Source organism: Ambystoma mexicanum, chromosome 12, assembly GCF_040938575.1.
Source record: "Ambystoma mexicanum isolate Mex_15411 chromosome 12, UKY_AmexF1_1, whole genome shotgun sequence".
Lineage (NCBI taxonomy): Eukaryota > Metazoa > Chordata > Amphibia > Caudata > Ambystomatidae > Ambystoma > Ambystoma mexicanum.
Window position 1 is genome coordinate 628980669 of NC_090936.1, and position 25728 is coordinate 629006396.

The 25728-nt window shown below is 44.8% G+C and overlaps 1 protein-coding gene across 1 annotated transcript in view; it reads right to left on the reverse strand.

The window, feature by feature from the left end:
* Positions 1-25728, reverse strand: part of AASS (aminoadipate-semialdehyde synthase) — a 950357-nt gene that overhangs the window by 35470 nt on the left and 889159 nt on the right. Inside the window, exon 22 of the mRNA XM_069629092.1 lies at positions 22466-22554. Coding sequence (XP_069485193.1) covers positions 22466-22554 — 89 coding nt within the window. The remainder of the gene's footprint in view (positions 1-22465; positions 22555-25728) is intronic.

The following is a 25728-nucleotide window of genomic DNA, read 5'->3' on the forward strand; positions in this document are numbered from 1 at the left end:
ACTGAGGATGTGGTACTCTGGTCCTGCAGCTGAAAGTAGAAGGATGGGAATCTGCAGACAGATGGTAGATGCTTTACATTACGACCACTATTCCCTCACAGCGTTTTAGCATGATCACGACTTCTGATCATGTGCAATTAATTTAAAAAACTAAGGTGGTCCATGAACTCGCTCAGTGAACATCAGCACACTTATATGAGCAAAAACATAATTGTGTAATTGTCGCTTCCTGAATCATGTTCTCACTAGCAATATGCTGTGACAAATCTAGATCCCTTCTTAATGGCTTTGACACTCTGAACCAAACCTACGTTCATACTTCCTTATTCGCTTGCTGGGCTAAAGCCACTTCTCCCAGTATTACAAACGCACCCACTTTAAGTCCTGTGCATTAACCAGAACTTTACACTGGTTCTTAGTCCAAAAACAGGCCCTTTCTTGTGGCTGTGGCCTCCCAGATAGGACTTCATTCCATGTATTTTAGCGGACAACTGCAGTTTGAACAGCATTTCAAAGCTGAAGGAGACTTATAGCAATATTGAAATATGAAGAACTTTTGTCACTGCAACCAATACACATTTGCTGGACCCATGCAGCAGAGTCAGAAGCACACACTTGCAAGCCATGATGCTTCCAGCTACATAATGGTTCAAAGCAAGTAATTTGAAAGTAAAACAAATCTTTACAGAATGTACCTACTGTGTAATTGCCCAGGGCACACAATATGTTTATGAAATCTTCTTGTCTTTGACAATAAAGACCTTGTCCTGGGAGTAGGGCTATAGGAATTCCTCACCACTGCTTCCTGCCTCCAAGCCGCTCCTCTGAGGCCCCGCTCTTTGCAAACTCCCCCCACTTCTCCGACAACCCCTACTACTTTAAACGGATTTAGCCCCCCAACAAGCCTTCCCTTCAATGCACAGGTGTTGGGGAAGGTTGGCTCATAAATGTGATTGGCATGTTTCAAATTATGGGTAGCGTTTCATTTGCGTTGTGGGCATTCCCCTCCCCCGTTCTGCAGCTCTATCACTTGAGCGGATATCCGTGGTCCTCAACAACTTTGTTCATATTCCGGCAATTCCAGGCTATTGGCTTTACCGATCAGATTAAAATGCTTTGCAGGGTTTTGAATTCATAAGCCTCAACACTCACATAGAGGTTTTCCCACGAGCGAGGCACATGGATTTTAGTCGAGTCAGTGTTGGTCTTGTATTCTCTACCCGCTGTAACTTTATGTTCAGTCCCTGTGGTGAAACTGCTTTGATCTTGTAGCAGCATCAGAATTTGGTTACTTTTCCTACATTTGGTTTGCGTTCCCTGATGGGCCATGCCCATTGTTGAGGTCCTCCAAGATGTTATTGCCATGCTCCCAGAGAAGGGTGGCGGTACCAGGGGATCTTCCCCACACTGCCCCAGCTACCTCATCACTTAGTGGGTAAGGCCAGTCCCTTCATCACCCCGACCTTTGTATAAGGCAGGGCACTTCATCAAATGGAGTGCATCAGGGCCAGGAAGGTCCAAGGACATCAGAGTTGCACGGCAGAAGGAAATGCAAAGTGTAAGATCAAACACACATCATTACAGCTATTCTCTACGAATACATCATTTTTAAAACCAACCCAAGAAATTAAATGTGCATCAAAATAAAATCACAAAGGAAGTAGAACTACGATGATGAAAGAAGCTCAGCTATTAAACATAGAAATCTTTCCACCGGATGTGGAAGAGCACGATTTACGTTTCATTACTAAATTGTAGTTTGCCGAGGACACTGAGCCACTAAAATACCAACATTCATAAGCCCAAGCATTACTATTTTAATGCAAATATAGCTCTATGAGTAGGGTGGAGGAGTTGCTATCACCTTTAAAAATACAATGGAGCTCATTTCATCAGGGGCATAACATCAGTGGAAAGTGTAAAAGCCTTCAGGCTGTTACGCTTTCCATTAAAGTCACGCTCCATTTTCATCCATTTATATGGCGGAGTGGAGAGATGGAATGCAACTTGCTTTCCCACCGCCTCCTTTCCTCTCTGCCATACAAATGCCCCAACATTTGCGCCGGCATGCATTTTCCTGCTTGTGCAAATGCTGGGGATCCCTATGGAGCTTGCCTGCTTCATCCCAAAGCATAAAGCAGGTGGATTCCATAGGAATCCATTGTACACGCTGGCCTCCTTACTCACATGAAAGTCAGCGTTTACAATTAAACGCTGCCTACCGTGCACGCATGGCAAGCAGTGTTTACAATTAAAGGCTGCCTACCATGCTCGCATGGCAGGCAGGGTTTAATTGCAGATGGTAAGTGCTGCCTGCTATATGAGCATGGTAGGAAGAGTCTAATCATTTGCACAGCAGAGTGCACATTTGCACTCTGCTGTGCAAATGGCGAACATTTGGCAGTGGGGAGCCGGCTACATGTGTCTACATGTAAAGGCTCACTGCCACCAAATTACGGCCAGGAGCAAAATTAGCCCCACTGACTTGCAAACAGCTAGCTATACAGGCAGATACCAAGTGTGAGAAGTTTGATTAGACACTGCTCATTCTCTGGAGCACATTCAGGTGTTTTGAATGTCTATAGATAGCAAGGTCCCCTAGCGAAGTGTTTCAATACCTTGCACCTTTAATAATGAATTGTACAAATGTCATATTGATAGGAGATTTTAATATATAGCCAGATGATAACTCTTCCCAAATGAAAATAACAGATATTCTACATACAATGAGCTTTACCTAGTTGTTCACCAAATCACCTCGTAGGGAAGGCCAGACTCTGAAATTATATTTATCCAAGATGCTTCCATGAGAGCCGGCAGAAATTACCTATTGCTCCTCTTTGAACCAAGACCAAGAAAAACAACACCGGCAGGGCTAATTTTCTCACTAGGAAATTGAACACTTTAGACACAGAAGATATGTGAAATTAACTGGAGGAACAAACTCAGCGCCTTGTTAGAGAAAAACTGTCTATCATAGTCCTAAGCAGTCAACTCACCACTATTCTTCACAAATTAGCTTCCTACCAAAACACTAACTGCCAATCAAAGAGACATAATGAAACATGGTGCTCTAGTGAATTAAGGGACAACACATCAAAGTAAAGACCCCTGTAAATAATATGGACAATATCCTAAACTGCAGACACAAAGTAAGCCTTCCTGCTATATATACGCAGCTAAAAAGAACTATGCTGCATGGCTCGCACATTAGAGGGGCGTTTGTGATCACTGAGCCGCCTGTAATGCGGACTACGAAAATGTCGACCTGCATTATGACGTGGCGCAGTGATCACACAGATCACTGTGCCCTGCATCACCCGACCCGTCCCCGTCCCCCAACACACTTACCTTCTCTGCGGCACACACGGAAGTGAGAGGCCGACTCCTCTCTCTCCCCCTTCGGTATCAGGTTCCACCGACCCACCCACTAGGGTCGGCACTGTAGCTGCAGGGTCCATTTCTTTCTTTTTTTAAAACGTTCTTGTCCCCCTCTCCATCTAATGGAAGCGGGGGACACCCCATTAACTCGACTAAGGTGAGCGGGGACACCCCCGCAATCCCTGCTCTCCTCAGTCAGTGAAATGGGCGACAGGACTTTGGTACTGCGCAAAGGAGCAGTTTTGCTAATGGGTGACATTTTTAAGTCGCAATTATGGTATGTTTCGCATTATAGCAGATCATCAGTCACAATATTTAGCTGAACATAAATACAACCAAGACCAAAGTGTTGATCTTCCAGAGAAAACCCAAGGACAAATGCCAACCAATACCAGTTGAAGTTAGACAAGGAAATCAGTCCTTAGCCTATGAGAAGTTAAGCTTTCAACCATTCTGACATTTAAGTTAATAAAACCTTTGTATGAATTTTGGATCTGTTGTCCGTGCCTTGCTTCACGATGCCTTCACAGTCCCCAAGAGAAATGGAAGGACCTTAAAATCGCTCAAACTAGATCGACTCACCCAGGATATGAAAGATATAAATCAACCACTTGGACACTAAACAGGAAATGCACCCTAGCAGACTATCTTGTTAGAGAACAAAACCTGAAGCACACCCACGTAAAGACCAAATACAGGTTCAATGGTCCACAGTCTTGGAAAGCGCAGCTAGATTGAATCTGCCGACAACGTGACCTAGGTTGGTGGAAAATTAGGCCACTTTCTCTTATGACTGCCCCACATATGAAAAGACACGGGAAATACACTATGAAGAATTCTCCCGCAACATCAATGGCTTCACAAAACACAAAAATGAAGCAAAAATACAAATCCTGCTAGGAGAAAACAAAGATGCAGCAGAAAAGCCTGCAACACGATGCTTGAGATCCGACAAATAGAGCTAATCTGCAATCTTTGGCAATATATCATGAGTCAGGAGGACGGCTATCTCAGGGGCAGCATTTGTCTTGGAAGCAAGACAACGCAGTGCAACACAGGTTTGAATCCCGATTAGCGCTTAGAAACCACTCCTTCGTAGTAAGCGCATTATAAAAGAACAATTATAATTATAATAAAGGAATATTGAATCAAACTTAGGAGAGTTGCAGAAGGAGGCGTAGAGGGGGAGGGGGTGAAAAAGGGAGATGCAGAGACAACTGGGGAAAAAGACTGCAATCCATAAATTAACCATTTTAAGAATAAAATCCTTTTCAAGTTGTATGTGTCATCTGAAATCATCTGTCAATCAAAAACATTACACCTTACAGGGCTTAAAGCCTGACTTAGGGAGGCAAAGACCTGACCAAGGTCAAAAGGATTACAGTAACTGTTCCATAAACCATCATGTCTGCTATGACGAAAGGAACTGAAGTCAGAGGGCTCATGCGGCTCCACATATGGTCCAAGGACCTAATTTCAGATGTAAGGAGTGCATGATGGAGACAGTCCAGAGCAGCATGACAAACTAATGGCTGTAAGAAAACATTTCTGAACCTGTCCTCACCAGGATGACACTTCAAAAGACAAGGAATCTAGGGATGAAAGGTGTAAATAAGAAATAACTTATCTCAGAAACCTCTTTTAAAGTAGCACAAGAAAAATGCACTTCCATCAACATGCTCAGCTGCGTTTTATCATAGCACTAAGGCTTATAGGTCTATTTAGAGGATTCATTCTGCTAGGCAAAAGGTGTTATTATTTGTTCAACGTTTGTGGTATCATTTGGTGGAGACAATTCAGACTATGGGGAAAATTGGCAGATTCGAAATGCCCAATTGCAATCTTGGATATGATTAAGGACTTCTATTCAGAAATGCCCATCAAGATAAGGCTAGATAAATCAGGCCTTCTAACAAGCCCAATATTAACTAATATAGGCTTAAAACAAGGTTGCCCACTGGCTCCAGAACTGTTCAATCTCTTTATTTCTGACCTGGAAAATGCCTTTTTTGAGATCAGATGCTTCCCGCTGAAAATTGGTGGTATTTCAATTGAAAGATTGCTCTACGCAGATGACATTGTGTTGGTGGATCAAAAACCAATAGGGCTACAAAGGCAACTAGACACACTCCAACTATATGTAGATGCCAACAATCTCAAAATAAACCAGAAGAAATCGCGGATGACATTTGGAACATCTAAAGGAGGTTGTAATAAGAAAATACAAACCTGGCAGCGAAGAGAAGAAAACATCAAGGAGGTCGGCTTGCTAACTTACTGGGGAGTTTGTCTGAATACCAGCAGATGCGATGCTCCAAGAGTAGAAGAGATGAGATGAAAGGCCAAAAACCTGGCAGCCCAAGGGAGGATATTACTAAAGAGATACTGTGGCTTTTCAGTGGTTCCTGTACTTTCCTTCTATCGGATGAAGGTAGTGCCGATCCTCACCTATGGTGCAGAAACATCTTTTTCATTCCCAGAAAAGACCTAGTCCGTTTTGGAAGGTATCTATTAGAAGACGGTTCTTCAGCTACCAAAGAGTCTACCAGTTCAAGTAATTAGAACAGAACTGGGCTTTACATCTATGGGAACCATAGCAGTATGGAAATCGTCATTTTACAGTAAATGTATCAAAGAAAACCCGAGAGGTGGTTTCTCGGTACTGAATAAAGCACTGGAAAACAACACTGAACACAACTTTAACAGAATGGAATACCATCTGCCAAAAAATTGTCAAAGACTTGGGTGAATTTGACTCATCTTTGGTGACGGATCCAGGTAGGATTAAGATGAAGAATATATATTAGAGACTGGATCAGAACACAGGATGAAAGACAGGCATATAAACAATATGTGAACCATCCGCAAGAAGCAAGAAAACTAACACCCTTCCTAGATATCTGCAGATATTCCCTGTTATTTTAGAGCTCAGTTCATGCACATTTGTCTGAATTTATTCCCAACTAGAGATGTTCTACAACTAAGGAAAGGAAACAGAGTAGATGGGTCTTGCAGACTTTGTCAAGCAAGTGATGTGAAGGAATCACTAAAACATCTAGTTTTCCTCTGTCCAGCCTTGAGAAATGAAGAGAGCTACTCTGTTGAGCGAATCAAATAAGAAATATGTCACTAGAACGATGGACGATTGGTGGAGGTTATTGGTTGAAGGTGATAAAACCCATATCGCTTTTGCTCTGATCATATTTCTGTTGATTATTTTTAGGAAAATGGACAATAGTGATCTGGCTATGACGGCAGGAGGAAATTAAATTTAGATGAACTAAGTCTCAGCAGGGGATAAGTAATTGAATTTGCATAAATTAATTTTATGAGGATATTGGGGCTAACGGTTTTCTATGTTGTAAACCATCTAAAATAATGCTTTGTAAAAGTATGTAATAATGACCATGTGGCAGCACAGCAAATGCCCTGAAAAGGGACCTCTGCCCCTTTGAAGGAAAGTGGAAGCAGAGACTCCCCTGGTGGAATGGGCCCCAATACTCTGTGGGATTTCTTTTCCCGCCAACTGGTAGCACTCAGATGCATAAAATATGCAAAAAAAAGCTTGAGATGGTTTGTTTGGTAATCGCAAGAACTTTGTGGGAAAGAGAATGGGAAACGAACAACTTGTCCGTCCTCCTGAACTCGGCTGTACAAGCAACATAAAAACTCAATGCTCTTTTAGAATCGAGACAGTCAAAGCGCTCTTCCTCCTTTGAAGGGTGAGGCGGAGGGAACAACACTGGCAGATCAATACACTGTGGAAGGTGGAATTCCGAAACAACCTTCGGAATAAACCCGGGTCCGACCTTAAGAGATGCCTTCTATCTGAAGAAATGTAAAAATGGAGGCTTGCAGCATAGGATCTGCAGCTCGCTAACCCTCCTGACTGCTGTGATGGCCGTCTTAAGGGACAGCAACCTAAGCAGACAAGAATACTTTGGCTCAAACAGAGCCACCATAGGAAAGCTGAGAACCCGGTTAATGTCCCAATCTGGAACAACAAAGGGAGTTGATGGGAAATTGTTCAGGAATTGGGCCATGACCGACAGTGAGAAATGAACCTTGATCCGGTGAACTTTATTAAACACAGAATGGGCTGCCAGATACTGCATGACCGTTGCAACCTGAAGGCCTGCAGAGGCTAGTGACAGAAGGGCAGTTGTAGTGGGGCAAGAGATGTGGTCAACCTCACGCTCCCTACACCACGCCTCAAATCTCCACCTGCACGCATCCAGAGATCTTGTAGACTCTGCGTGCAGCCAGCAAACCCCCAAGAACTTTCTCAGAGAGGTCCCAGTCATCATACCTTATCCACTCAAGAGCCACCCATGTAGGTTCAGGGAGTCCAGGGTCGGGTGCAGTATCAGGCCACTGAGGCAACCAGTGAGGTGGAGAGAAGGACCGATCCAAAAGGTCGGAGTAGCACGTCCCCCTCACCCAATCCGGAACAATCAAGATCATGGTCATTCGAAAATCTCTTCACCCTCCTGAGAATACGCGGAATGACTGGCATCGGAGGGAACGCGTAATGGAGAGGGAAAGTCCAACCCACCAGAAACTCATTCCCTAGTGCACTGTTCGCTGGGAATTCCATCAAGCAAACCCTTTCGCACTTCCTGTTGGCTTCCATTGCAAACAGATCCACTGCTGGGGTACCACAGCAAGCGAAGACCTCTGCCAGGACTTCCTGGCACACTTCCCACTCAGCTGAGACCATGCTCTGCCTGGTCAGAGCATCCGCCAAACTGTTCTCTGTCCCCGCCAGATTAACTGCTGAGACCGAGATATGATTCTATAGCAACCAGAACCATAGTTGCATTGCTTCTGTGCAGAGGGGATGGGAATTCACTCCACCTGGCTTGTTCAGGTAGTGCATGGCCACTGTGTTGTCCGTCAGGATCAGGACATGTTTCCCCTTGCGTAATGGGGCGATGGCCTTCAGGGCTAGCCTGATGCCTCAGCAGCTCTAGCCTGTTGATGGGCCACCTGGCTTCTGACGCAGTCCAGAGGCCATTCAGCTGCAAATCGTTGCAATGAGTGCCCCATGCCTCCAAGAACACATCTGTGACCACTCAGACCTGAGGCCAAGGAGGCCAGAAGGGTTCACCTGCTATAAGATTCCTGCACGTGGCCCACCAGCAGAGTCCGCAAAACTATCTGGCTGGACACCCTGAGAGGCATTGTAGGTTATCTCCTGCCACTTGGACCAATGCCCTGCCAAACGTCCACCAACCGGTACGTCATGGGAGGGGAAAATCAAAGCGGTTTTGAAAGCGCCACCTCCCTAGCCGCAGCTGCTGTCTGTAGGCTCTTAGAAGATCCTATGCCCCTTCTGGGATGCAAGAAAAACCTCTGCCCCTGCCTGGTTTGTGAGGGCTGCGCTTTCCTGCCATAAGGCACATAGCGCCTATAGCCTCTGCCTCTAGAGGCAAAGCCGAAAGCAGACTTAGCCGGATGCACAGCCAGACCCAGCAACTTAACAACGATTTTAGACTCCTTAAATTTCTCCAAAGAGTCATCTGCCTTCTGTCCGAAGAGCATCTCCCCCTCAAAAGGCATGACTAGAAGGCTGTTTTGTACAATGGGGGAGAAGCCAGACGTTTCAAATAGGCCTGCCTTCTCATGACTACTGCCGACCCCATGGAGCGGCCAACGCAGTCAGTAATATCCAAACCTGTTTGCAATGACTGCTTGGCAGTTTCCATCCCATCCTCCACCAGCTGTATAAATCCATCCTGCATATGACCTTCTGCGACATTCTACTGCATGCTCGACAGCCTTCCACAAACCATAGGAGAATTTAGCGAAACAGCAAGCTAGGTTTGTGGCCCATGCTGCCGCAGGTAAAAACCTTATTGGTCAAAGCGTCCCTCCTTTTCCCTTCCCTTTCTGTAGGGAGATTGGACGTGGAGGCCACAGGCCTGTCTGATATAGTGGCAGCCTGAACTACCAGCCTTTCCGGGGAAGTGTGTGTTTAGAGGAAGTAAGGGTCCCCTTTTGCCGGCCTGCACTTCCCCGTGACATTGGTACTCGCAGGGGGTAAAGTTCGCCAAATGAAAGCCAAAGGGTCAGCTATGGCCTGATTGAAGGGCATGTTGTTCTCAACAGCCGGGGCCTTCATCGAGGATATCTATAAAGTCATACCCTTGGTGGGGAATGGTGGACGACTTGAGGCCGAGGGTGTCTACCACTTTCTCTACTAATGTCCTAAACTTGACAAGAGAGCAAGTGTAGGGTTGTTTTTGTAGCATCTCAAGGTCTGGAGATGTGTCCAACCCACGAAGGCCCTAAGCCAGTGCCATTAAGTTGTCTCAGTCATCGAAATATTCAACACCACCTGAACCAGCGAAGGTGGGGGTCGACCTCTTCGCACTCCTCGGTATGATCGTTGTGGAAAATCGACCACATTGAGTCAAAAAATTCTGTCTGCGATAGCGATTGGAAAGCGCAGACGTCACTGGTCGACGTTGAGGGCTTGTCCTTCGGCTCCGTAGGTCTGATTGTTACAAGCATCTAAGCCCTCAGTCTTGACAGAGTCCTAGAGGCCGATAGATTGGGTACCAGCGATGATGGCTTCGACAGGCACCGTGGGAGCGGCTTCTAGAGGACGACTTGGGCATGGAGCTCGAAAGTTCAGTCAACTCCGAAGGTATTGACTTTCTGGCAAGCGTGGTGTCGGGGGTACCGAGCGCCGCTTTAGCTGCCGAGGCCTGTTCGTCGGGGGTGGGAGCTGCGCCGACAGCAGTGTGTTGCCGAAACATTTCAAGCATTTCTTTTTTAAACAAATTCCACTCTTCGCGAGTGGTAGAGGGCTTATCCTCACTCCGAGGAAGAATCAGATTCCCGCCAATGGTGGTGTTGCTTCTTCTTCCATAAAACGGACCCAAACAGACAACGTGTGGGTCGGTCACCTACATTTTGGCCTTGCAATCAGAACACTGCTTGGAACCAGGGATCCGATGCAAAGACATATTGAGGTGAATCGAAACAAAGTTAGTGAAAATATCGAGTGAAACTTGAGTAGGTTTCTGATGCAGCGTTTGAGTATGCAGAAAAAAGGAACTGAGACATGGGGCACAGTGACATGGTATATGTATGCTGCCTGACGTCTCTTCCGGAGCAAATGATCGACCACCACGCAAGACTGATCGACAGCCAACTCGAGGTCCACTACGCCCCCCGTCAGTAACATTTCCAAGCAGCAGAGCTGGGCAATGGATATGTATCAAGATGAGGAATCGGCGGGAGGAAAGCAATCCATTGAATGTTGAGGGATTAAGTGGGGATGTGGAGGAGAGTGTTGGGGATAAGAGTAGGGAAAAGGAAGGAGGTGCAGGAGAGATTGAAGCATGGAGAGAGTCACATGGTTTGGTGATTTAAAAGAGGCAGGAGGCAAAGTTGTCAGGGGCTAGAGTAGAGGATATGGAGATGATCTTAGGTGGAGAAAGCATTGCCAGAAGAGTGGAGTATAGTTTACAAGGGTGTAAACTGAAAGAGGAGGTAAGATTTGTTTATTCGAAGATTGAAGTGTTGAGAGTCGTTGTCAGGGTCAGTATAGTCTTTGTGGGGTGAGTGAGAGGGGGTCAATCTTCGCACCAATGGGGTATGCCATGCAGTAAACATTGGATTTGTTCTCCTTCAAGCGATAAAGAAGCAGTTTCCCTACTTGGTTTTTCAATTGCACCTGTACATTCCTGCGTGAACTATGCCATGGCACCAACCAACACAACTTCAAGATGTGGTGGGATTTTCTTTTTATGAAATCTCCCAAGATGTCACATTTCTCCTACTCTGAATTCTTTACATTGCCACCAGGGAAATGTAGGCAATTTATTAGAATGTGGATGGGCCCTTGCATTTTTATGAAGGACACCTCAATTTATGAAACCTGCCAGTTCCAGATGTGCCGTTAAGAAATCTACAATTAAGGGCTTGAATCTCTCAGTAATCCACTGATTCAACGGAAACGTTTGGCTTAAGAGCTTTCTCCTACCAATCTCTTGTGCTTTTTAACGTATTCCTCCTTTATTTCAGGACAGAATTCCACTGTCATTGCTTCTAATTATTGAAGACCAAGTGTTTGGCCCAAGCTCAAAGCAAAGGCAGTTCATCAATTAAATCACAATACCGGGAGCTTCAATTTCCACAGCGCTATGAGGCAGCAAAAGAGAACTTTATTTAATCTTGTAACCTCATACTTTTATATTGCTTCCAATTTGATGGAATATTCTTATCACATGTATTTGCTATATATAGTTCTTTTTGGTTTCAGCAATCCTGTTCTGTACAGAGAGGTCAGGCTTTTATATTTCTGGTAAAGAGATAGGCAGTCCACTTTGCACAGAGTTTTTCAGCAGTACAAAATACAATATCCACACATTAATTTCCACTAATACAATAACTGGGTCCATAGCTTTGGTTGGGATGAAAGCAGATACAACCTGCACCCTTCTCGTCTCTTACTAATAGCCCTACAATGCAATCAAAGGATCCCTTTTTATGTTAGAAAAAGATGGAAACATTTCTAAATCTTTATTTTGCTACTTTGGATTTCTAACAAGGTGCCATCTAAATCCACTGCGTTTATTTCACAATGATCCAAACATACCTGAAGAGAATATTAGACTGTAGTGATGAAAGCTATAATTGGTGAACTACTTTGTTACTTGATTTATCTTAGAAAAGAAGTCGCACTAGGGAGGACTCCTATAGCCGTCGGGCCCAAGAGGTGAATCGTATCACAATTAAGCACCCCACCCCCTCCCGAGGGCAACTTGAGGCGAGGCATCCCCACAGGGGAATCTCCTATTGCAGTCCGAAGGGGGTGGGTCTCCCGTCTGGATCTCAAAAACAACAGCTGTGGCAACAGATTGTAAAGCTCCAGGTATGTTTTGTGATCTTCCCATATAAAACAAACTAATTCAAATAAAAAGCTTACCTTTAAGAAGGAGCTGGCACACATTCCATATACGTCTGAATGCATTTATAACTTTGAAATGTGGTTTTCCGATAAAGGTACTTTGTGATTAATAAGCGTTCAATAAGTTTTTCCGATTCCAATTATTTTGAAATTGCTTTTTGGTGGCTCTAAAGCACCACCTCTTTAAGCCAAAACTATTGGATTGGATTGGATTAAAGCTAGGAGGGAGATGGGACATGAGGTGGGACACAAGCTTGTAGTTTGGTTATTTATTCACCCATTGAGTGCAAATCACTATGCTAACTGCTAGGACCCTTATCACGCACTACCTGCCCCTCCCTAGCCAAAACACAGCCCCCTGTGATCTCTTGAAGCAAGCCTTATCAAACAAAAACATCAAACGTTGTGCTTGAAGTGCCTGCCAGTATGATTTTAAAGCAGGAGAGAGGAATAACCTTGCAGTTAGACAAACTAATAACTTGAATCTATCAGAGTTATAGTTACTTGGTGACTAGTACTGTACTACTATCACAGCCACAGACTCAATAAGGCTATTTTATTTCCAATTCCAGGGCCAAATAGTGAGGCAAATGTATACAAGTGCAGCTAGAGCAGCTGTTAGGTGAAGTAGTTAATGTATTTTCAAATTTGTTTATTGGCATTTTTCAATAATATCAAACAGGTTGTGTACAATGGAGCCAATCTCAAATAGTTATAAACATATGTTTAACTTAACGTCAAAAAATAACAAATTAAAAAACAAAACAACCATAACTGTCTCCATATTCTGTCCGTTTCATATATCGTTAACTGTTTCGGGGCGAGGGTGGGAGAGAAGGGGAACCATCCGGCAACTACAATAGGGGAAAGGCTTCCGCAAGGTCTCTGTCCTCTGCCGTACTTCCGCTGCTGCTGGCTTTATGACAAGTCTCACATGGGCCTGGATTAAGTTCCGATTCAGGGGGGTTTATCATCCGAGGGGTGGAACATGTGTCTGGTGAGTTCCTTCCATGCCTCGAGTGACATACTAGAGTCATACGTGGATCTGGCCACACAGTCCTCCCATGCCACGGTCTCGGCCAGCACCCACCGTTCAGTCTCTTTGTGCCATAGTTTGAACTGAGGGCCCATGGGTTTCTTCCAGGCCATTGCTACAGTTCTTTTGGCCAGTATGCACGATATGTCCATGAGCCTTGTTGCATGCTTGAGTTTGGCTGGCATGGGGTAGGTTCCTAAGAGGCACTCGCCGGGTGTCCAATTATATTTACTCAGGCCTGCTTTTTCGCAAGTTTTTTGAACCCTGTCCCACAGAGCCCTTGTCCTGGGGCATTCCCATAACATGTGGATCAAATCCGCTCTTTCCCCCTTGCACCAGTTGCAGGTCGGTTGTGTCTGGGGATTGAAGGTGGCTATGCGGCACAGGGTCAGGTAAGTTCTGTGTAGTATGTTCAAATGAATCTGCCTAAATCTATGGTTTCTGGACACCGTTTTGGGGAATGTGAGAGCTCTGTAGGTGAAGTAGTGAAAACAACCAAATTCAACAATGATGGAAGTGGTAGATGACCAACATGACACTGATACCGTCGGCCCATCATGTGAGGAAATGCTGCTGTACCCTCCCATGAAACGTCAAACTTCAGCAGTGTGGAACTACATTGGCTACACTAAAAATCAGAGGTGAAATAAAAAAAGATGGCTTTCCCATTTGCCATACCTGTACAAAAACAATTTCAGCTAAGGGCGGAAACACATCTAATATGCTTACGCATCTTCGAGAGCACCATCCAGCCATTTATCTAGAAAAGCAGCCGTCCAACAAAAGGAAACAACTTGCTCCTCCTGCCACTTTCACTACTACACCAGATTCCACAGAAGTATCATCCAGTATAAAGGTATTTTTAGTTTTAAACTTTGACAACATTCATCACCAAATAAAATCATTCATGATTAGGAGTGTAACATGTGCATTGCGCACTAGTGCAGTGCACTGCGTCACACATAGCAGCACACGGGCCCAGCTTGTACTGGCGAGGTGCTGCTGCCTTGGCAGAAAGGTGCATGGGGTTGTCCACTTAGATGATTTTAACTTATCTACCCTAGTTTACTTTCAAGTTAATTTCTTTTGTTTTTGCATTTGCAGTGGTGCTGCCAATCCCCAAAAAACCTCACTCAATATACAACAGAATTTCTTTTTGAGAAGCAAAGAAAATATGACTGTACCTCTAAATCTGCACTACAAATTAATGCTGCTGTTGCTTTCTTCATTGCAAAAGATATGGTTCCCTATTACATAGTAGAAAGAGCAGGTTTCAAGCATTTATTAAACCAGTTGAATCCTAAATATGAACCTACATAGCAAACATTTCCTTCTGGAAAATAAATCCCCAAATTGTATTCTGATTTGAAAAATGAAGAGCCGGCTGCTGTTGGCAGAGCCAGGTGGTATGCAGCAGCTACAGACCTTTGGACAAGCAAGCCTGGCAGATGGGAGACATACATTAGCCTGACACTCCACCACATCTCACCAGAGTGGGTCATGCAGTTTCACTGCTTGGAAAAACTGTATGTGCCCAAAGACCATACTGCAGAACACATAGCTGAAATATTTGAAGGCATGCTACAACAATGGCAACTAGACATTAATAGACTTACTTGTATTGGCACAGATAACGCCTCAAACATTTAGAAAGCATTTCAACAGGTACTTAAAAGTACCACGCTAAAGCTGCTTTGGCCAAAACTTAAATTTAGGGATTCAAAAGTGTTTAAAACTTCAGCAGGTTGACCGAGCAGTGAAAAGATGGCTAGTTGAGACATTCAGTCGCAGGTAGAAGAAAAGACGAGAGCTAGCCTTAAAAAAAAACTGTACTCAACATTCCTAAACATTCCCAGATTCATGATGTAGTCACAAGGTGGGGCTCAACACATGACATGATAGAGCGCTTCACTGAGCAGCAGCAAGCAGTGCGTGCAGTTCTTGCGGCAGATAGAAATCTATGGCATTTGAGGACAAAACAAAAATGACATGATGAACCTTGAGGACATTTCATTAGTACTTGGGTCAGTCCACATGTTCGCAAATTCCCTTGCTAGTTAGTGGCACACATGTCACTGCATCAGCAATCAGAACAATATTAAATCATCTATTGAATAATTTTCTGGTTTGTGCTCCCACTGATCGTACAGTAGCGAGAGAAATGAAAAACTATTGCAGCACAACTGAGTAGCAGATACGAGGCACCTGAAACACGATTGTTGCTTGACATCTGTTCATTCCTGGATCCAAGGTTCAAAGAACAATTCCTCTGTAATGACACTGACATGGCAGAAGCAATACAAGAAAATGCTTTACGAGAAAAACTCAGCCTGGAATAAGGTGACGATCAGGAATCAGATTGTACCACTGCCATGACAAGAAATAGGAACCTCCAAAATAGTGAACAACAACAGAGTGAGCAGTAGCTGCAAAGCCTTTGAGTTCCATCACCAAGTCCAACTCCAATACTAGCAAGCAAGAAAACAGTTTATGTTACTCCCAGAAAAGGCCTACATGATTTACTGTGGGAAATCACAGAAAGTGTGAAATAGTCTACATCTGCAGCAGCAGACTCTGAACCAGAAGCAGCAATCATTGCTCAAGTCGAACACTACAAAGCTCTGCCAATCCTTCCGGGAAAGGATGATCCCCCTCTTTTGGTGGAAACAACATCAAAAGGATGCATCCATTCTCTCATATCTAGCCCAAAAATACCTGGGCATCCCAGAAACTAGTGTTCCTTCTAAAGGTGTCTTCAGTAGCAGTGGCTACATAATGTCACCTTTAAGGAACAGACTATCTACAGAGCACGTAAACATGCTGGTATTTCTGCATCATAATTTGTGATTTTATTTTGTTCTAAAAAGAAAGGTTTGTCTGGTGCTCACTCAGACTTGAGGTCTTACATTTAGAATCTTTTCAGACTTTGAATGTAAACAGATATATGATCCTTTTGAGAGTTTTACCTTGGTAGTGTAGCAAAAACATAATTCAGAAAACCAAAAGGTTTGGCATAGTCCCTCTGTGTGTTAGGCAGAAACCTGTGCAGTTCCCTCTGGGACCACTGCAAAAGATTTAAGACTACAGGTGTTGGCAGTAAACCCACTTGGTAGCAGTCTGTACCACACAGATTCACTGAGGTAGCTGTGGCTGAGCAGTCAGACTTCCCTCAAGAAGAGTTAGGCAGTATATAGAGGACACAGGCTAGGTACAGAGGCACAGAAGTACAAGCAAACACTGACCAGAGCTAGGTGTATAAGTATATACTTATTTATTTTAAAGGCACACTCATAAATTACACAAGCACAGAAAAAGGTAAGTAAGTCAAAACACAGTCACTATTACTTATATGTACATCCCTAGTCATTTGTTGGACAAGTCTAAGTTAACACCACTTATTTCCAAACAGAGGTGAGCGCTTAACGTTTGATGGCACTCCAACAAGTTAGTTAAAAAGGGAGGGAAAAAGGCAGGAGTAATGAAAACAGCAAAGTAAAACACTTTTCACATAAGGTTAGAAAGACAGTCAATTGTGGAACAAGGAGAATTGGTTCGAGGCCCGCTTTAGGGAGAGCCAGGCGAAAATATGCCCAAGATCACACAATGTCACAAGTCTTTGCAGGTGAGTAGAAAAGGTTTTTCTAAGTTTAGAAAAGTTTAGTTAGGGTGTCCCAGGCTTACCCAGGTTCGAGAGCCGAGGGCTAAATCTACCCCGTACAATCGGTGGCAAGGGAAGCCGGGCGGAACACAGTACCTTTAAAAGTGGAAAGGATCCTCCAGCAGTGGTAGTTGTTCCTGGTAGTGGGTGCAAGTCGCGGCGTCGTCCAGAGGAAGAGGTGATCTCGACGTGGAGGAAAGCTGAAGGTCGTTGCACTACCAGGGAAGAGACCAGCCGTGGAGTTTTCCGGTTACAAAGGATTTTACCCCTCTTTCGCGGTTGAGGTAAAAAGTGGTATCCCGGTTGCCGGGTTGCTTGGCACAGGCAAGGCGGCCACGAGATGCTTCGGGATGGCGAAAAGAAGCCAGAAACTGATTGTCCCCACCAGTCAAGGGAAGAAGACTCTCCGGCGGGAGATCTCCTCTGTCGTCGGGAAAAAGTGGTGAGACGGTTCTGCAGGGCTCCACCGGTGGTGTCGTCTTGGCAGGTCGGCCCGGCTTCTCCCTCTTCGGCTTCTTAGGTCCTGTGGCGACTTCTGAAGAACCAGTCCCAAAAACCCTGCTTTTATGCAGCAAACCCCCATTCATACAGCCTAGCTGTCACTCAAACATGCTAAGTGGTGAGCGGGGTGGCTCACCACTTGGGCCAATCACACCAGAGTGCGACATGAGTTGGCAAGGCAACTCAGTCCAGGGTGCCTAAACCCCCTCCCACACCCCCTGTGGTACCCAGACAGAATGGCACCACTTTGGAGGGCTTCTGTGCAGAAGCCTGCCAAAAGTGGAACAAAGGCTCGACTCGGGTTCAGGGTTACTGAAGTGAACCTAGACGCCATTTTGGCGGCGAGTTCTGGCAAAAAATCCCAACCGGTGAATTTATATTAAATAAATAAACCGGCGGTATCTTTAACATTGCACCAAAAAGTGGTGCATTAAAATCAATGGGAAATCCCATTGGGAAATATTCAGATGGAATATTTCTGTGGTATCCACTGCCACCAGCCAGAAACTCGGCGAGGGGGGACGGGACAGTACCCCCTCGACAACAGACCCAGGGGCAATCTAATTGCCCCTACCAGTACTTCCACAGTATGATGGTTTGTACTGGTTAAGTTCCTAAGTTAAGACTAGTAAAGTCAATGGTGACTTTACAGACCCAGGGAGACAGTAGTCAGTCCCAGGGTGTGGAGTCTATGTTTGGGGGTCACTATGACACCCCTGTGTTACTGCACGGAGGGTGCTGTGTAACACACATTCAAAAACCAATGATAGCCTATGGGGAAAAAGTACCCCATAGCCCATAAGCACATAGCAAGTCACAGAAACACTCAAGTCATGTCCAAGAGTGAGGGTAAAAGTCTCACTCTTGGCAGGAGAAAAAAGTAAACCCCAAAAATCCAGCAAAGCTGCTGGGGGACTCACTAGGTTAGGAAATTCAGCCTAAACAGAGAATTCTCCCTAACACTGTGCACCCCTTCACGGACCATGTTCTTCAGAAGGAACAAAGGATATTGAATTTGCAAATTGGGCGTTCTTCCTTCTGTGATGGCAGGTTGACCTTAAAAAACGATAGTCTGGTCTGGGTGATTGCCCAGAGCTATGCCTGCAGTTGATCGATTTTAAAACCTGCCAGCCAGCAGGGCTTTGAGACCCTAGATTCATATATTTCTTGGCCTTCTACTTCTGTAGTCAAACTTGTTAGCAAAGTTAAATTGGATCTCTTGATCAGTCGAGTTAAAACTAAAATAAATGTTTGTAAGAAAAACTAAGAAAAGTTATTGGTGAGGGTTTCTTGTTTCTGTATTGGGTCTTGTTGAAAATGTGACATTTCCTGGCAAAATAATATTTAAGACAATGGTTATACACACATGCGCGCTATACTGCAATAGCCGTGGTATGCTGTTATTTCAAGTGAAGGTCATCATACCGTTAAAAAAATCAATATCGTGGCATCCCGATAATTGACCGATCGTTTCCACCGCCTATGGCGGAAAGGACAGTAAATCCCCATTCCATGGTGTCCCACAGGACTGCATGGAGGGGGTTGCTGGTATTACCAGCAGTTTTTTCCGGCAGAGAGTTTGAGCCGGAGGATCGTAAGGATCTAGAAGGAGAGTATTTAGTAAGAGAGGGTTGCAGATAGCCTGGTCCCAGGCCGCAGTCGGCCTTATGGATAATGCAGAGGGTTTTGAATTTTATCCTTGCAGCAACTGGGAGCCAATGGAGAGATTTCAGGGCTGTAGAGATACAGTCCCTGGGTTTGAGGCCAAGGATACGTCTCATGGCCATGTACTGGATTTGGACAGAAGGCCAGGACCCACCGGTCCTTAGGTGAGACATGTCACCCACCCCCCCCCCATTTCCCTTTCATATTGAACCCTCTGTCCCTCAAGTTTTTGTGTGCTATCGTCAGTACTTTCCCTGTTCGTCCCTTAAAATATTCCCCAAGAGACCAATTAAGAAGTCACATCGTCATTTTGTTAATACATACATATTATCCACATTTTGTTAATACAGACACCTAACCTCAGCTGTGTACTGGGGCAATGAGCAGATCAGCACGAGTAAGGCAGGACTACCGTCCTGATGGTGATCGGTCTAGTCTTTTCTGGACTCGTTATGGTGGCGGGAACTTTAAAACCCAACATCCATTTGGAAATAGAGTCGGCTGTTATGGAGGCAGGACCACGGACTGGAGGGTGCGGGCAGACCTCTTCAGATTGGCGGTGCGGCAAGCGGAGCGCTCAAGACCCCTTCAGGAATACAGAGTTAATGCAGCGGGAAGCAAAACTGAAAAGCTAGATACCAGTGGCAGACCCAAAGATGGCGGCTGGCACGACCGAGCGAAGCAGCCGTAGAGATCCCAAGTTGCAGGTGGAGCAGTGCCAGGTGAGCAGAGCTACGAGAAGCTGCTGGGTGAGAAAGCGAGGTACTGCATGGGAAAAAGAAAACCTGTGGCGGTCGAGGACCTCGCAAGGAGCCGTAAGATCCAACCGGTGAGTGAATAACGAATGGGGAAAAACAGGCTGGCAAGCACCTATGAAAAGCAAGCAAGGAACATTGATATAAAGCAAAGTGAAACCTGTAACAAGTACTTTTGAAATACTGTATGAATTGAAAATAATTATGAGCACTTTATATTGAATGAACTGAAAGCAATAAATTTGTACTTTGAATATCGAACGAAGTGGAAAGTAAATATAAGCACTTTTTTTAAAACCAAACAAAGCGGATGCAAGTGTTGAGCATTCTTGAACATTGGGTAGAGTGAAAGAATGCCTGGGGATTCTAGAGAACTGATATGAGAAAAGAAGCATTGGCAACAGCGAAGAGAGTTCAGGGAACTGTGTATCATAAGGAAACAAGCATTGGCACAAGCCAGGAGAATGCGATAAATAAATAGTGGCCAAACAAGCCACGACACAGTGTCAGAAGAGGATTACACAGGTGAATGAATCAAGTATTACTATCAAGTTGAAGCAGTGGCATAGAGTGGATGAACAGCAGCCAAAAAGGGGTATTGGTTGCATGACCTGTAATGGGTGGACCGTGTGGTCCACCAACTGCACCTAGACCAAGTGATCTGTATGGAATAGCCACTGACAGCACCTATAACAAAACTTGTGCTTTGCAACAACCTCTTGTGTGGATTTGATGCTACGAAACTGAACTTAACTGTGAACTGGTGAAAAGTGACTGTCGTAAGAGCTGGGAAGTAGCCCATTGAATTGTGTATTGAAAGCTGGAAGATTTGAACTCATGTGAAAGGGAACCCCCTGTGTCGTCTGAACTATTGTGAACTTGGGGAAGGGAAACTGGTCCCCCGTCCAAGAGCTGGAAGAAGCTCTGAATTTACTTTGAACATCGTTTATTTGGGTGCTGACATCCCTACACATTGTATACATTTAGACATGAGGGCAAGTATAGGTTTTAGACGCAGATAGACTTGTGCTTTGGACTTCCTGACAAAGACTATCCTTAGTTTATTTAGGTTGGGAAATCCCGCCTTAGTATAGGGCAAGTTAGGCCTTATACAACCCTACATTTTGGGTCAATAAAAATGGTGTTAAGCAAACTTGAATCTATTGTCTGTGTCTGTTTCATGATGCCTTCATAAAATGCACTTTTCTGCTTCAAGGGATATTAGTGTTTTCATGGCAAAGATTTAATTGGATGAACCCGAATTCACACTATGTTCAGTATTTCTAATAGGACACACTTAATTGTGACCATAATGCATTAGCAACTTTAGATAATTACACATCCAAAACTGCTCTTTTATTCTACTCACCTTGTGTCCGATCTGGTCCTGCTTGAAATATCCAAAAATGCCCCATCCAGAGTACAGTAAATTGAGCGTTGTAATTTGCATAACAAGTTTTGCCTTAGCAAATTCACAGAAGACCGAACTAACGAGTAATGTGCGATTATCTTAAATTGGACCAATAGATACTGATAAGAGATGGTCACAGAATGAACCACAAGATTAGTAGAAAGAAATGCCCCCAGGTCATGCAGAAGAAGAAATTAGTGCATTCGTGACATCCCTTGATTCCATTGCTGAGTGATTTACTCCAGTATCTGATAAACATGGCATACACTTTCAATCAATACAGATTTTCACAAAAGGGCCCTTTGGTGCATCCGTTATTAATATATTATGGTGTCACTTTCTGCTTTGGCTTCCCTAACCTTTGTGGTGGGGATTGCTTGTGGTTGGAAGTTTTGTGCATTCACATTGGAAACTGAAGGGCAATGGGCGTTGAGACAGCCTGGAGTCAAGGCATGCATGTTAAGGCACTCAAACTTCCAGTTGCTCTCCTGTATGCAATAACCACAGGCAGCGTTACTTGTTCCAAACCCTTTAAACTGCATTTGAACGCCCTGCTGGTGGGGGGCAACACCAATCCGACATCTAATCCTTCCTCTACCCTAATGTACCGCTCTCAGAACAGCAGCCCCCCCGCCTTATTTAAATCAATGTTTGTAAACAAATACACACCCGAACCCCACCCTTGATGCACACTCTACTTGTAGATCCATCAATTTGCACTCTGTAATTGCTTTCTTTTGGTCATGAGAAGAAACATCATTTGACAACACCACTAGTTCTACGAGGGGCTCCATTTGCCACCTCAGAGAAACGGTCTTCAGCTGCTGCTGAATTTTCAGCATCAACCCTTGAACAAGAGCAGTTAGCACAGCTTCTGTATTTCACGTTTGCTGTATAAATAGAACTTTTAAAAAAATCAAAAAAGTCTGCTGGAGACTCGACTTAAATTTGTTCACAATTATTTGTGTTTAGATTGCAGAGTTAATAAACCTGTTAATCAGAAATGTATTTCTCAATGTCTTTAATAAAAATACTGTTTATTACAGCAAAGCAGGTTTGTTTCCAAGGCTTGCACTTTGTGCCTACCGTTACACAAGAGGCACACACATTTAGTAAACTAGAACTTGGAACTTACCATAGGAAAGCCGCATCTCCATGTGTTTTGCAAGTGCTCCGACAACAGAATCTGCAACAGGCACTGGTTCATCTTCAAGAAGGCCAAACCTGTTGAGAAATAAATATGGTTTAAAGATTATTTGAACACTCTCAGAATCAGCAATAAATGGCACGTACCTCATCTGATTTAGCGATGTTGGATTTATTTTCCTTATTTTAAAATGCACTCACAAAAGAGCTGTTATTCACCCATACTAATGGTTTTTATGGATATAATATTCCTCCTTCACAGTATCATTGGCGCCCCAGTTTCCCATTACTGGGTGCCACTGACCTCCTTTCCACCTCAATTTCCCTGGTCACAGAGGCTGAGAATTTGTAAACAAACATGCTCCAAAAAAACAAAAAAAATACAAACAGGTGGCAGAGTTGATGAAGAATCTGTGGGAGGTTGCTCTATGGATCAAAACAACCAATTACATATATCTCTGTAATGTTATTTCTGATGGATTAGTCTTTCCTCTAACATATTCCTCATCCAAAATATTCTTTCCCCAGCAGCAGCTGACTTGTGAATCTTTTTCAGCATACAGAGGGGTACATTTTGGCCCTGCGGCTCCTGTGCCAGATGCTGTTGCGTGCCCAGATACTGGACCTGATATTTGGGGCAGTATGTATGGAGTTGCCGCAGCCCATGACCCAAGTTCCACCTTTTCCCCTGGCACTCAGCAGCTGAGAGGCCACAGAACAAATTAGGTGTACAAGCTATTCTCAAAGAAGGGTAAGTTGGCAGATGAGGAATCTATGGGAGGAAAAATTCATCCATTAGAAAGACCCGAAAGATAAGTCACTGTATCGGACAATTCCGAAGGACCTCTTGGCCAAGGCGAGATTCCAGCCTGAACAGGGACTCTGTGCATAATTTTTGGCAAACACCTAGTAGCTGAGTGGCAAATGTACAAAATAATGACGCCCCCTCTGCAGGGCAGAAGTGGCAGCCAGGACTCTGCCTGAATGAGCCCTGAGATTATCAGAACATCCTTCCTAGCCAAACTGTAACATTCAACGATGCAGGGAAAGCTCTCTCTGGACAGGATTGGTTTAGTAACAGCCTTGCCCTCACTAGCACCAGCATAACCCACAAAGAGCTGGTCATCTTTCCCGATCTCCCTCGACCGAGAGACATGGTAGCTAAGGGCCTTCACAGGGTCCAACCCATGGAACCTCTCATCCATCCTAGAGGGGTGAAATGGAGCAAGAAAACACAGGAAGACAGAGAGATATGTAATTCAGACGCAACCTTGAGCAAGGAGGACAGCCATTCACTAAGTAACATTTGCCTGGGAGAGCCCCCCGGAATCCCCACAAGTATGGAGGTTTACCAGAGTTTTGAGTTCACTTGCCCATCTCGTGGAAGTGCTGGCCACCAGGAATATCTTAAGGGTGAGCAGTCTTAAAGAACGAGACTGGAAGGTCTCAAACAGTGCTCCAATGAGTAAAAAGTCAAAACTAAGTTCAAATCCCATAAGGAACAACAAAGTGGTGGGGGTAAGTGGTTCCTCAAACCCCACAAAACTGCATAACAGTGAAGATGGTGAAGAACAGGCCCTGCTCAGGGAACCTTTTAAAGACAGAAATGGCAGACGGGAACCTCTCCACAGTGCCAATCTGCTGGCCTATCTGGGCCAAGGAAAGCATGAGATCCAGAAACAGAGGATGTTGGACAGGTCAAAGGGTCCAGAACCCCTCCCTCCTTACACCATGTAGAAAACATGTGCTACCTTCAGGCATAGACCGACCTGGTGGCAGGCCACTGAGCAGAAAGGAGCAAATCCAGGACGTTGTCTGACAAGTCCAACTTCTTATACGGGAAGCCTCTCAACAGCCAAGCATGAAGGTTCAGGCTGCAGAGGATAGGATGGAAGACCCCCTGCCCCCTCTACCCCGAATAGGAAAACCGGCCCACCCTTGCCAGAAGGCATCATGGAGATGCCAGAAACGTCACAGTGCGGTCAGACACTCACATCAACTAAAGAAAAAGTGATTTTTGTTAGGGGAAGTAAACAAAGTGTGGTCCACAAAATAAAAGGGAGTGACATATGTTGTGCACTCTTCTTAGAATCCCAGGGTCCAAGGTGTCCAAAGTTTGTTACAGGGTTTCTTCTGGATTGCTGTGCTGTTTGCTTTTATGAATAGCCTGCTCCTCGCCAGGTATGACAACAGGTCCCAGGCTTAGGGCACCTACACCTTGCCTCTGCTGTTCTATTAGGTCTCTTTGGCTATTTGGGTCTGAGCCATTGAAAGGCTGGTTAGAGAAGGATGATCTAGGCAATCGTTTTGCTTCCTTCTGCCCAGCCCTTGTTCATCTCTTTGGGCCCTTCCTTCACCTCTCTGGGTCCCTCCCAATGTCTTCCCCTCTTTCTCTACGATCGAGCCAGTCCCTTCCTTCTATGCCCCTTTAGGCCCTGATTTTTCCACACCACCATTCGGGTCACTTCTCCTTCTGACCTACTCCTGCTATTTCAACCATCACTTCCTCACTTCACACCTTCCATGACCAACTTCAATTTTACCCAGGGATATGGTGCCTTGATCAACCTGGCCAGTTGTTCCTGTACTAATTCCCATAATCTCAAAAGCACACTTATCAGGTCACATCCTACTCCTGGCTACCTCTAACGCCTTCCCCTACTCCTTGCTCTTACTCCTTCCTCTTGCTCAGCAAACTCTGTCCTTCCTTCATTCCAGCAGCCCACAAATTAAGCTGTGGGATGTGACATTTTCTACTATGTTTGCTCCCCCCCACTAGGGTGGCTTCCAGGCTGAGTGTTTGCACCTGTGGCCTGTGGTGTGGGCCCATTTATTATTGGATGATGCCACTTCCATAGGTCGTTGAATTCTGGGACCTGCAGTCTGAGTTTTATAAATGTGGGCCTCCTGGACGGTAGGTGTGAAGTCAGGGTAGAAGGATACCTTGCTGTTTTCATAAGTGAGGTCGCCCAATTCTCTCGCCCTCCTAAGTAAAGCAGCTCGATCTCTGTAATTTAATACTTTCGCTATCACTGGGTGTGGGTTTTGGCCCGGTCGTGGGGTGAGTTGTGATATCATGTGCGCCCTCGCCACCAGGAATTGGGAGGGCAGTGCTGGTTCCTGCAGGACATTCTTTATGAACTCTCCATAAATACCACCATGTTTCTCTGTGGTACAGTTTCCGGAATCCCCACCACCCTTATATTGTTACTTCGCAACCTCACCTCGAGATCTTCATTCTTCTCCTTTATG